This window comes from Chlorocebus sabaeus, chromosome 13 (assembly GCF_047675955.1).
Source record: "Chlorocebus sabaeus isolate Y175 chromosome 13, mChlSab1.0.hap1, whole genome shotgun sequence".
NCBI lineage: Eukaryota > Metazoa > Chordata > Mammalia > Primates > Cercopithecidae > Chlorocebus > Chlorocebus sabaeus.
In genome coordinates this window covers 35,212,149-35,224,299 of record NC_132916.1, presented here as the reverse complement: position 1 = coordinate 35,224,299, position 12,151 = coordinate 35,212,149, and the positions used below count along the sequence as shown (strand labels likewise).

The 12,151-nt window shown below is 41.8% G+C and overlaps 1 protein-coding gene across 1 annotated transcript in view; it reads right to left on the bottom strand.

Annotated features, from left to right (window-relative positions):
• Positions 1-6,725: 6,725 nt before the first annotated feature.
• RPF2 (ribosome production factor 2 homolog) overlaps positions 6,726-12,151 on the bottom strand; it is a 41,885-nt gene continuing 36,459 nt past the window's right edge. The window contains exons 9-10 of the mRNA XM_038001007.2: positions 8,532-8,676; positions 6,726-7,444 (exon numbers count right to left, since the gene is read on the bottom strand). Of these exons, the coding sequence (XP_037856935.1) occupies positions 7,265-7,444; positions 8,532-8,676 (325 nt within the window). The 3' untranslated portion in view covers positions 6,726-7,264. The remainder of the gene's footprint in view (positions 7,445-8,531; positions 8,677-12,151) is intronic.

Sequence of the window (12,151 nt, the reverse complement as noted above, 5' to 3'; positions counted from 1 at the left end):
GACATTCCGAAGACCACCCAGTCTGCATGTATGCCCGAACTTAATATTCTGAAACCGCCCCCACAGGGTTGACAAGAATTGCATGTCAGGTTCTGGCCAGAAATGTAGTTATAATTTAGCATGAATCAGGCTGCCCTTTGGCCCACTTCCTTGTTGCTAAGTCACCTAGCACTAGATACTGACCATCTGCATCCCCACTGTATGATGGACAGGATTTCTGACATCAGGATCGTAAGACTAAGAATTGACTTGCATTCCTATTGTTCCTACAGGGTCTCTGAACATTAGATCATAACACTTTTGTTTAAGGATCACTTAAAATGTTTTTCAGGGCTAGGTGTGGTGGCAAAACCTGAAATCCCAGCACTTCGGGAGGCCAAGATGGGAGGACTGCTTGAGGCAGAGTTCAACCTGCTTGAGGAACATAGCGAGACCCCGTATCTACCTACAAAAATATTTAAAAATTAGCTGGCCCTGGTGGTGCGCACCTGTAGTTCTAGCTATTTGGGAGGCTGAGTTTGGAGGACTGCTTGAACCCAAAGAGTTCAAGGTTGCAGTGAGTTATAATCACACTGGATGACAGAGCAAGTCCATATCTCAAAAACCAAAACAAACAGATGTTTTTCAGACTCTGAATTCCAACAAAACAGCTAATGCCAACGAGTGTGAAGATCCCACCAGAGGAAGGGGATCAGTGTGAGAATAGTTTCTTCATCTCCCTGTCCTACGACTTCACTCTGCACTCTTTGATCAACTAACAATCTCTAAAACCCTAAAAAATCCTAACCTCAAATTCCTCAGAGTTGTATCTGAGGTTTCTTCCCATCTCTTTGTTTAAATTTTGCTTTTCTTTTTCTTTTTTTTTTCCTTGAGTCAGGGTCTCACTCTGTCGCCCAGGCTGGAGTGCAGTGGCATGATCTCAGCTCACTGCAACCTCCGCCTCCTGAGTTCAAGCGATTCTCCTGCCTCAGCCTCCTGAGTAGCTGCAATAAAAAGCTTGTACTACCATGCCCAGTTTTCGTATTTTTAGTAGAGATAGGATTTCGCCATGCTGGCCAGGCTGTTCTTGAACTCGTGAGCTTAAGCGATCTGTCCGCCTTGGCCTCCCAAAGTGCTGTGATTACAGGTGTGAGCCATCATGCCTGACTTCCTGGTTCAAATTTCTACGATTCTTCTTCTTTCTCTGTTGCAACCTGGTGTCCCAGCGTATTGACTTGCTGTGTGCCTCAGGCAACAAATTTATTATGGTTACAATTCTTTCTCCCAAGTAAAACAAATTTAGAGATTTGTCTCTACAATTTTGACTTCAATGCTCTATCTACCAGGAAAGTACCTGTTTTAAAAAATGAAATAGGTTAACACTCTTAGCTCTCAGGGAACCCAGGCTGGCTCCTACAATGACTATTACCAATTCTAAGTAAGAACTCATGAGGCACATACCTAATGATTTTTCTTATAATTTTGCCAGAGTCAAAACCAGAAGATATCTGTCACCAGTTCTCTGCCTCATTCTACATCCCCATAGTTCCTTCAAGATTAACTGAATGTGCATGTTTGGAACGGAGACTCAAAGTTATTTCAAGCAGCCCGGTGCTTTCCATGCCATATTTCACCCACCTTGAGGTTAGGATAGAATTACTTTCTGGAGCCCCACTTCTCAATCATGATGGCCACTCCTCTCATTTTCTAAGAATGGAGATAACATGGGAATTTCATTAGCTGGTATTATGCCAGTTGCCTTATCAAGTCCCCTTTTAAAATTCTTTGTCATACTGCTACTACTACTACCACAAAACAAAGCCACATTGATTGCCCTTTGCATTTCTTTAGTCTGCAAACATTTTCACTCTTCTTAGAAAACCGTATTACTAATTGATGCTGCCCATGGTTTTATGCACTGTATCTTTTCATTGTCCGTTTAAATCTCAGCTGAGCTCTCAGAGTAGCAGGCGAGGGTTGGGTTGGTTTCATTTAACGCCACAGTTTCCCACAACACTGCCCTGTCTGCCACTCCCACATACTCTGCTGCCCGTATGGTGATGCTGCTTTTGAGGAGCTCTCATGCCACTTGAGCTTTGATTGATTTTCCAAGATTCTGTCTAATCCTTCCCCAAGGTATCCCTTCATGGAGGAAGGTGCTGGGGGTAAAATTCAAAACATATTTGTGGCATTGACTAGCTTTGAGTGAGGAGCCAGATGGATGAAATGGGGCCTCATGGGGACAGTAAAGAATTCTCATGCTCTCCCAGTGCCATAAACCCAGAGCAGCCTCTGAAAGGCTGAGCTGGAGGGGCTGATGCAGGTGGTGTCATCTAAACTGATGTCTCTCATCAGTCAAGTCACTATGCTATTTGCTTTGTCAGATAAGTGACTCTGGGGAAATCAGGTCAGAGAGTGGGAAAATAAACTGTTTGCTCAAGCTGATAAATGTGAATCTTCAAAATCTATTTCAAATGCAGAAATTAAATAGGCTGTGCTTTGCCTTTCAGGAACCTCCTTCAGAACTCATCCAGTGAGTGAGAGGGACAGAGGGAGTTACCAGAACACAAGCTCGACTTTAGCTTGGCTCTAACTCTGGTTGCAGGTTCCTCCTCCTACTCGATGATCTAGTGCCCACAGATGGTGCCTGTGCAGTCCTGAGTTCCAGCTGGGTCGGAGGGCATGCCTCACAGAGCCAACATCTGCCACTCTGCGTCTGTCTGAGCCCTCAGAAGGCTGGTTTTCAGTTTGAGGAATCAATCTCAATCCAGTAAAGCACTTACGGCTCAGGGGCTTTGATCTTTGCTTGGCAAATGCCCTAACTGCTGAGTTCTACATACTTTGCCATTTCTCCCTTATCTGCCTTCTTTCGTACAAGCTCCAGCTTGTATGAAACCAGAGCCAGAGTTTTCACCATGTTTGGAACCCACTTTCTGATTCCTTGAGCATGGGTGAGAGGAATGGGGGTGGGGATGAGATGGGTTGGGGAAGGAAGGACAGAAGTTTAATGGAAAAACAAGAACAGAAATAAAATGCATTTATGGGCTGGGCACTGTGGCTCACGCCTGTGATCTCAATTCTCTGGAAAGCTGCAGCGGGAGGATTCCATGAGGTCAGGAGTTCAAGACCAGCCTGGGCAACATAGTGAAACATTGTCTCTACAAAAAAAAACAAACAAACTAGCCCAGCTGTGGTGGCATCTGCCTGTGGTCCCAAGTACTTGGGAGGCTAAAGCGAGAGGATGGCTTGAACCCAGAGTCTGATGCTGGAGTGAGCTATGACTGCACCACTGCACCCCAGCCTATGCAACAGTGACACCTGATTTCTAATAAACAAAATGTATTTATGCTATATTTAAAAACTTTCTGAGCTGGGCGCGGTGGCACACACCTGTAATCCCAGCATTTTGGGAGGCCGAGGTGGGCGGATCACTTGAGGTCAGGACTCCAATTCCAGCCTGGCCAACATGGCAAGACCCTGTCTCTACTAACAATACAAAAATTAGCTGGGCACAGTGCGCATGCCTGTAATCCCACCTATGTGGGAGGCTGAGGCACGAGAATCGCTTGAACTCAGGAGGCGGTGGTTGCAGTGAGCAGAGTTCGCACCACTGCACTCCAGCCTGGGCGACAGAGCAAGACTCTGTCTCCAAAAAAATAAAATAAAAACTTTTTCTCAAAGAGCTCTGAAATGGAAAGAGTGCACAATAGCTTCAATTCAATGATGGCAAAGTTAAAATTCCTAACATGGTCTAACTGGCACACTCTGGATGATACGGGAAACACAGTGACATCCTTGCTGTTTTTAAACTTGAGCAACTCAAGTTGTTAGTATGAGAGGCAAATAATTAACATCTAAATGCAAGCTGACTTTCTTCTCACAGCTAGCATATACCTCAAGTCAGCAAGCCCATTTCATCTTTTTCGAATAGCTTCTGTCAATGAATTCTCTACAATTTCATAATGTATATATGCTAGGATGCATTTGTCTTAAATGCAGTTATGTTTTGACTATTTCTAAGTAAAAGTGCATTAAGAACACAATGAAGCCCGTATTTTTTTGCACTGTCTCTTAATTTTAGGGTGGATAAAGCACCAATTTCTGAAATTCAATAAAAGCAAATCTTCCTTTGTTGTTCAGATCTTAGCAGTGGGTTTAGTAATTTTAACTTCTTCCATTTTGAAGCTTTCCATTTTTAGCCTGAAGTAGCTAAACATATAAAGGAAAGGAAGGAGAGATCATCTAAGTAGCTAATCAAATAAATGAAAACTGACTTGAAGTTAGGCTTTGTTCTCCCTTTCTTTTCTTGAATTGGATAATAACATCTCTACTTTGGATTATGTTCAATAACCAAGAAAACAAACAGCACTTAAAAAAAAAAAAAAAAAAAAAAGAAACCCAAATTCCATGAAAAAATAGCTTGGTAATAGTATTAATATTCCAGAAAAAAAAAATACAAGAAGTTTGGTATTTAAAACAAAACAAATAACCAAACTGCTTTCCTCATCTACCAAAATCCAACATTAAGTAACACTTAAAACAGGCAATTTACCACCTCCATTGAAATGAATACATAGTCTCGAATTTATATATGTTGTACTCTAAAGTAAGGACAACTGAAAATTAAGATGTGCTTTCCACAGAAAGTGATATAAATGGCAGCTCAAGAGTTCCAGATGGTATAACACTACAAGGTATTCTCAACAAAAGTCTCTGTTAGACTTCAGCAATACTATTTGGTGCTTCTAACAGCAAATAGGAAGCATTCCAATACTTATCAGATCCTCTACCATCAGACACAGAAATTACCTAGAAAACAGAAATGTATTGCCAAATCTCAAACAAGAGGGCTACTGATTAAAACAAACAAAAACACCCTTAAGACATCTCACATACAGAAAACATGGCCGTCTTTGGGTTAAGATTGGCTGATTTTCCAGTAGTGCTCGGGTAGGTCTTCCTGATAGAGAGGTCCAGGAATGGCAGGGTCCCATAAGCGGCTGGTGAGGAGGACCCATTGCTTTGCCTCCTACCAGTGAGGAGCGAGGATGTGGGGAAGGACTATGCATCCATCGCTCCTGATGTTCTTTTCATGGCTCCCCTTCTCCTCAGTTATTGTCCATCTACCTCCAGATGGCAGCAAATGACTTATTTTAGCCCTTTCTTCTCATTTAGATAGAAAGTGCAAATGTCTGATTCAGATACAAGACTGTATGGTCTGGTTAAATGTATAATCAAACTAAAAGTACAAATAATACCAGCTCCCTGATTTTTCTGGCAAGAGGGGAGTAACAGCTATCTGGAGAGGACTAGGGAAAGCTAAGGAATGGATTCACAAGAGAACGGAAAGGTAAAAGGTAAAGCTGAGTGAGGCTCAAACTTTTGCTTAGTGCCAGCGTTGTTGATCTGCACCTGAGCAAGCTTACATAAATGCATGTACACACAGGCACGGAGCTCTCTAACATGGAATTGAGGTGAAACCCTGTCTCTATAAAAAAATACACCAGGTGTGGTGGTGGGCACCAGTAATCCCAGCTACTCGGGAGGCTGAGGCAGAAGAATCGCCTGAACCGGGGAGGTAGAGGTTGCAGTGAACTGAAATCGTGCCACTGCACTCCAGCCTGAGCTACAGAGTGAGACTGTCTCAAAAAACAACAAAAACAAAAGCACTGGTACTTCATGTAACAAATTATGATTTGCGTATGTCTGTACTTTTACAACATAACTGGCACTTGTATAAAGGAAATTCTTTGTCAAGGACTGAATCAAGGAACTTAACACCCTGTTCTGGAAAAACAAGTATGCAATACTAGTAGGAGGAAGCAGAAAGCTTTTTTCTGTTTTCCTAGGCACAGGGCCTGTCTTCAAGAAACTTTCAAAACAGGTAGTTAGGCTTTGGCTGGCTTCTACACCATCTGCAAATGCCCAAGGCCTTCATGCAACCTTTAGCTACCTAGGGCTACCCAGTACCCTAAAGTGCCCTGCACCTTAAAACTCACCTGTTTTCTCCTTTTTCATTTCTGCCCCATCACTGCCTTTCTGCTAGGTGCAGTGGACTAACACCTGCAGCTCCAGCTGCTCAGGAAGGTAAGGTGGGAGCATCACTTGAACCCAGGAGTTTGAGTCCAGCCTGGGCAACACAGCAAGACCTCACTGCTTAAAAAAAAAAAAAAAAAGGTAGGGCTCAGTGACTCATGCCTGTAATCCCAGCTACACAGAAGGCTGAGGTGGGAGGATTACTTGAGCCCAGGAGTTTGAGACTGTAGTTAGCTGTGATTGTGCCACTGCACTCCATCCTAGGTGACAGAACAAGACCCCATCTCTTAAAAACAAACAAACCAAAAATCACAGGCTTCCTCTCAGAGAAGGGGGGTGGGGCTCTACTTAGTAGCAGAGTCTCTTAATCAACAGTAGTGTAATGTATCAATAATCAGATACATCCCTTTCAGAGATCTATATTTTCAGCCACAAAGCTTAAAATCTCAATTGTCAACTAGTAGGATTTCCGGCAAAATAACAGAAAAGTAGAAAATAAAAATCAGGTTGTAGATCTATGTTGGGAAAGGAGGTTAACTTTCCAGGTAGTTCATATTCAACGTGTCTACACAGCTCCTGCGGGTCATTTCTGCTTTCTATGTCTTCCTTTAACTAAGGCCAGAAATTCAAAAAAATTCCATTCGTTATGGAGATCCCTCTTCACCCACCCATTCACTCAATGAGAAAGAAGAATTTGTGGAAGGCAGGGGATGTCACAAGAGAAAATGGCACACCAGAGTGTAATGTCTCAAATAAAAGGCTTACTTTACACTTAATACTAGTATATTACTGTTCAAAATATTGTAAAATTATCAAGTTATAAAAATATATAATAGGCCGGGCGCGGTGGCTCAAGCCTGTAATCCCAGCACTTTGGGAGGCCGAGACGGGCGGATCACGAGGTCAGGAGATCGAGACCATCCTGGCGAACACGGTGAAACCCTGTCTCTACTAAAAAAATACAAAAAACTAGCCGGGCGAGGTGGCGGGCGCCTGTAGTCCCAGCTACTCGGGAGGCTGAGGCGGGAGAATGGCGTAAACCCGGGAGGCGGAGCTTGCAGTGAGCTGAGATCCGGCCACTGCACTCCAGCCTGGGAGACAGAGCCAGACTCCGTCTCAAAAAAAAAAAAAAAAAATATATATATATATATATATATAATAAGATCTCATAAGAAACTCTGAATGGACTGACGCTTGATAATTCTCTTAAGTAGAACACAATGAAACAGTAGTGGCTGGCTAAGTTCCATCAATTTTTTTTAACTCTTTTTGACTTTTTCTCCTGGTCTTCTGTTATCCTTTCTGCAGGTCGCTTCTTCAACCCCTTCATTTTCCTGGTTTGTAGTTTGCTTAGGTCTTGCTTCTGCATATGAATCCTTCCATAAGTTGTACCAAAAGTATCATGGGAGATATTTTTCTTCTTCTTTGGCTACGACAAAAGAATTCGTATATATTTAATGGCCTTCTACTATAATGAGCCAGTAAAAACCTAGTCTGTAACAACTATCTTAGTAGCAACTTCCATTAGTGCCTGCCCCTTCAATGACAGAGTATATATAGCCCTATATACTTTTCTTCTCAAACTTAAGTGTACATACAAATCACTTGGGATCTTGCTAAAGCACAGATCCTAATTCAGTATGTCTAGGGTAGGGCCTGATATTCTGCACAATTCCCAGGTAAACTGTCAGGCCACACTTTGAAAAACAAAACTATAAACTACACTAACCACTGTCAAACATCAAGAAAATATCTTGTGTTTAGCTTAAGGAGTTGTGACTATCATTTCAATTTCTATTGGCATTTTAGGGATTACATTTCTGCTTGTCTTTTAAAACTACTTAAAAAGTCAAAACACATTTTATGCACATATGGTTTACATACCCTGTGCTCTAAATCCTCAGTCTTTACAGCGTCCCAAACAACTCTCTTCCTTTTGTTGAAAACAGCAGTCTTGACTATCAGAAGGCACTTAGCCAAACCTCATGTCTGGGTTGTGCAACTCTTTCTTTTTATTATCCCTTATTGTTGGCTTATTTGGTTCTCTCTCCTTTTCCTGGCTCTGTGAGTCCTAGTTTAATCTATTGTATTGATCTCTTTATGTATGTCCTTGTCTTTTTTTTTTTTTTTTGAGATGGAGTCTTGCTCTGTCGCCCAGGCTGGAGTGCAGTGGCGCAATCTCGGTTCACTGCAAGCTCCACCTCCCAGGTTCACACCATTCTCCTGCCTCAGCCTCCCAGGTAGCTGGGACTACAGGCGCCCACCACCACACCCGGCTAATTTTTTGTATTTTTTGTAAAGACAGGGTTTCACTGTGTTAGTCAGGATGGTCTTGATCTCTTGACCTCGTGATCCGCCCGCCTCAGCCTCCCAAAGTGCTGGGATTACAGGCGTGAGCCACCATGCTGGGCCTATCCTTGTCTTTTAATACAATATGCCACAAATCCTTTTTGGAAACAAAAAGGATTAAAGTAGAATATACAAATAAATATGGCACCAAGCTCTAAGTCATATACCTTGAGAGCTTTTGGCATTTTCATAGATAATTTATAAAGGTCATCCGATGCCAGGTGTGTCCTCCTCAGAACCAGATCCAATGAGGGTCCCATCTCTTCCAATTCAATCCGTGGTGTTCTGCAACCAGATTTCTTCAACAGCAACCTTTAGGAAATAGGTAAAAAGAAATGTTGCTATGACTTTCATAAAAGTCCTCTCCACCAAATATTTTTTGTTCAGGGGATTTACAGGTCCATTAAATGACATAAAATGTTTAGAGAGACTTACTTAAATACTTCATACATTCAAGCCAAGCATATCCTTTGGGTCACTTTTTGTTTTATAAACCATTTTTTTTTTTTTTTTTTTTTTTTTGAGATGGAGTCTTGCTCTGTCGCCCAGGCTGGAGTGCAGTGGTGCAATCTCGGTTCACTGCAAGCTCCGCCTCCCACATTCACACCATTCTCTTGCCTCAGCCTCCTGAGTAGCTGGGACTACAGGCGCCCGCCACCACGCCCGGCTAATTTTTTATATTTTTAGTAGAGACAGGGTTTCACCTTGTTAGCCAGGATGGTCTTGATCTCCTGACCTCGTGATCCGCCCGCCTTGGCCTCCCAAAGTACTGGGATTACAGGCACGAGCCACCGCGCCTGGCTTTTTTTTTTTTTTTTTTTTTTAAGTCTTTTATCCCTTTTTGAGCTAAAGGGTCGCACAAATATCAAATTTAAAAAAATTTTTTTTCCCTGAGGTAAAGGACAGTTTGCTTTTTTTTTTTTTTGAGACGGAGTCTCGCTGTGTCGCCCAGGCTGGAGTGCAGTGGCGTGATCTCAGCTCACTGCAAGCTCCGCCTCCCGGGTTCACGCCATTCTCCCGCCTCAGCCTCCCGAGTAGCTGGGACTACAGGAGTCCGCCACCGCGCCCGGCTAGTTTTTTGTATTTTTAGTAGAGACGGGGTTTCACCATGTTAGCCAGGATAGTCTCGATCTCCTGACCTCGTGATCCACCCGCCTCGGCCTCCCAAAGTGCTGGGATTACAGGCTTGAGCCACTGCGCCCGGCCAGTTTGCTTATTTTTAAAAATCAGAAATAAAATTATACAATATTGTTAAGAAACAGCAAGTGAGATACAAAATTCTCAGAAATGAAATAAAATCCTTTGATTTGACTTCCTCTTACTCATAGACTTATATATGTATAAAAATAATTTTAATTGGCTTTTTCTTTGAAACAGTATGTTTGTACGATTAACAAGTTCTTATCTAAGACTGTAAGAGTTAAACCAACCCATTCGGAATCAATATCATAGCACAGATATTTACTAACTTCCTTACATTGAAGTGAACTTTAAAATCTTAAAATAACAAAACCACAACTTTCTGAATAGCCTATGACTAAACAACTCTGGATCTGGAAACACTGGTGGAGGGGAACTGGGGAGTACAGGCAGGATAAAGGGATGGTGGAGCAGCCTGGCGCAGTGGCTCACACCTGTAATCCCAGCATTTCGGGAGGCTAAGGCAGGCAGATCACCTGAGGTCAGGAGTTCCAGACCAGCTGGCCAATATGGTGAAACCCCATCTCTACTAAAGACACAAAAAATTAGCTGGGCGTGGTGGCGGGCACCTGTAGTCCCAGCTACTCGGGAGGCTGAGGCAGGAGAATCGCTTAAACCCGGAAGGCAGAGGTTGTAGTGAGCCGAGATAGCGCCACTGCACTCCAGTCTGGGTGCCAGGGCGAGACTCCATCTCAAAAACAAACAAAAAAGAAATCAAGGACGTGTATTTACATTTTCAACTAAAATTTTTTCTTCCAGTTAAAGTGCTAATTTTCAGCTAGTTAGAAAACTTGTGAATTCAAAACAGCTCATGGCATGTCTGATAGATTCAAATCACCCAAGTACTACTATACACTGCCAAAAGCACTTTTGAATTAACTGAAGTACCTTTTAATTAACTAAAAATAATTTTAAAAATTGATGCATAACAGATGTACATAGCTTCAGGGTACACATAATAATTTAATATTGTGCCTTTTTATTCACACAAATGTCCTAATGAATTAATTTTTTGAGTGGTACATAAAATTAAGATTTCCAAATAACTATGTGTAACTGCCTATGTTGCTGTTTCATTAAAGAATTAAGTACAATGCCATACTTGTCTGTGTAGATGATCTGATCTTAATCATTTCAGTGAGTATGTTTACTGGAACAGCAAACTGATTTAAGCAAATATTCTCTGGCTTTTAGTTATCTGCAAACAGAACCCAGTTCTTTCTCTCTCAGATGGATTCAAGCTGGTAGATATGCTAACTGGTAATTGCTACATATTTTTAAATATTATTTGCCTATTTCTTGAGGAAGAGTGACATTACTACTACTGTTCAAATTGTAATTTCCTCATTTTTCTCCCTCTCATACACTTTTCTGGCTGAAAGTCTGTTTTCATTAAGTAAACTCCTCTATTAGAATGTTGTGTTTGCTTTTTAAAGTATGCTAACACTTTGTTTTGCATATTCTCCCCCTTAAGGCCTAACCATTGTGCAAAGGCACATGTGGCATTACTAACAATTTTGTTTCATATTAATGGCCCTGACTCTAAAGTGAATAGAATTTCCCAAGGGATATCAACAGTCACTCACATATAAGGAATAATTACTACAGGATGTATAGGAACAGTGGTCAGTAACACTATGATTTATTCACCCAAAAGATCATGTTAAAGGTTATATTAATATAATTTCATGTTTAGAGTTCCTTTCATCCAAAAAGCTCAAAACCATTTTATAAGCCTCATTAATCTTCACAAATAAAGTGTGTGAAAATTAAATATTACCATTTTCAAACTGCTTAAGGGCTAATTTGCAGTAACAGAGAAGGAAAGGGTTCCACAGTATAGCCCAAAGAATGCCTGGGGAGCCGAGTTAAGTCAGACATACTTTCTGGTATATGCCCATCTATGAGTACCTCTTTACTCTTATAAAGCAGTACTGTCAATCTTACGGGGACCTCAGAATTACCTAAACGGTATTGCTATAGTTTGCAGAGGAAGAAACAAAGACCCTGAGAAGTGGTGACCTGCCCATGTCGGGTGGCTGAGCCCAGCTCAGAGCCAGGTCAGTAGGCTCAGAGGTGATGCAGAATCCCTGGACCACTCCTTCCTCCCATGCTCAATGCTCCTCAAGTGTGGCACAGCCTCTGGAAGCTAAGCTGATCCACATGTTTAGTGATTCTTTCAAGTAGCAGCTCACTCTCAATCACACTGTCCATTTATTATTTCAAATTAATAGCTAACAAGTATTACAAGGCACATATGGAACATCTAGTGATCAAAATTACATACTGGGGTCTCTGATTTTAAAAATTCAAACTTTTTTTTTTTTTCATTATGAAAGATGTCATGCTAGTGTAAAGGTGATTCTAGCAATCACATTTTTGGTGGATCTATACATTATAGTTACACTGCTAGTTTTTTGTTTTTGTTTTCATTTTTATTTTTTGAAATGGAGTCTTGCTTCGTCGCCAGGCTGGAGTACTGTGGCACAATCTAGGCTGGCTGCAATCTCCGAATCCCTGGTTCAAGCAATTCTCCTGCCTTGGCCTCCCAAATAGCTGGAATTATAGGCATGCGCCACCATGTACA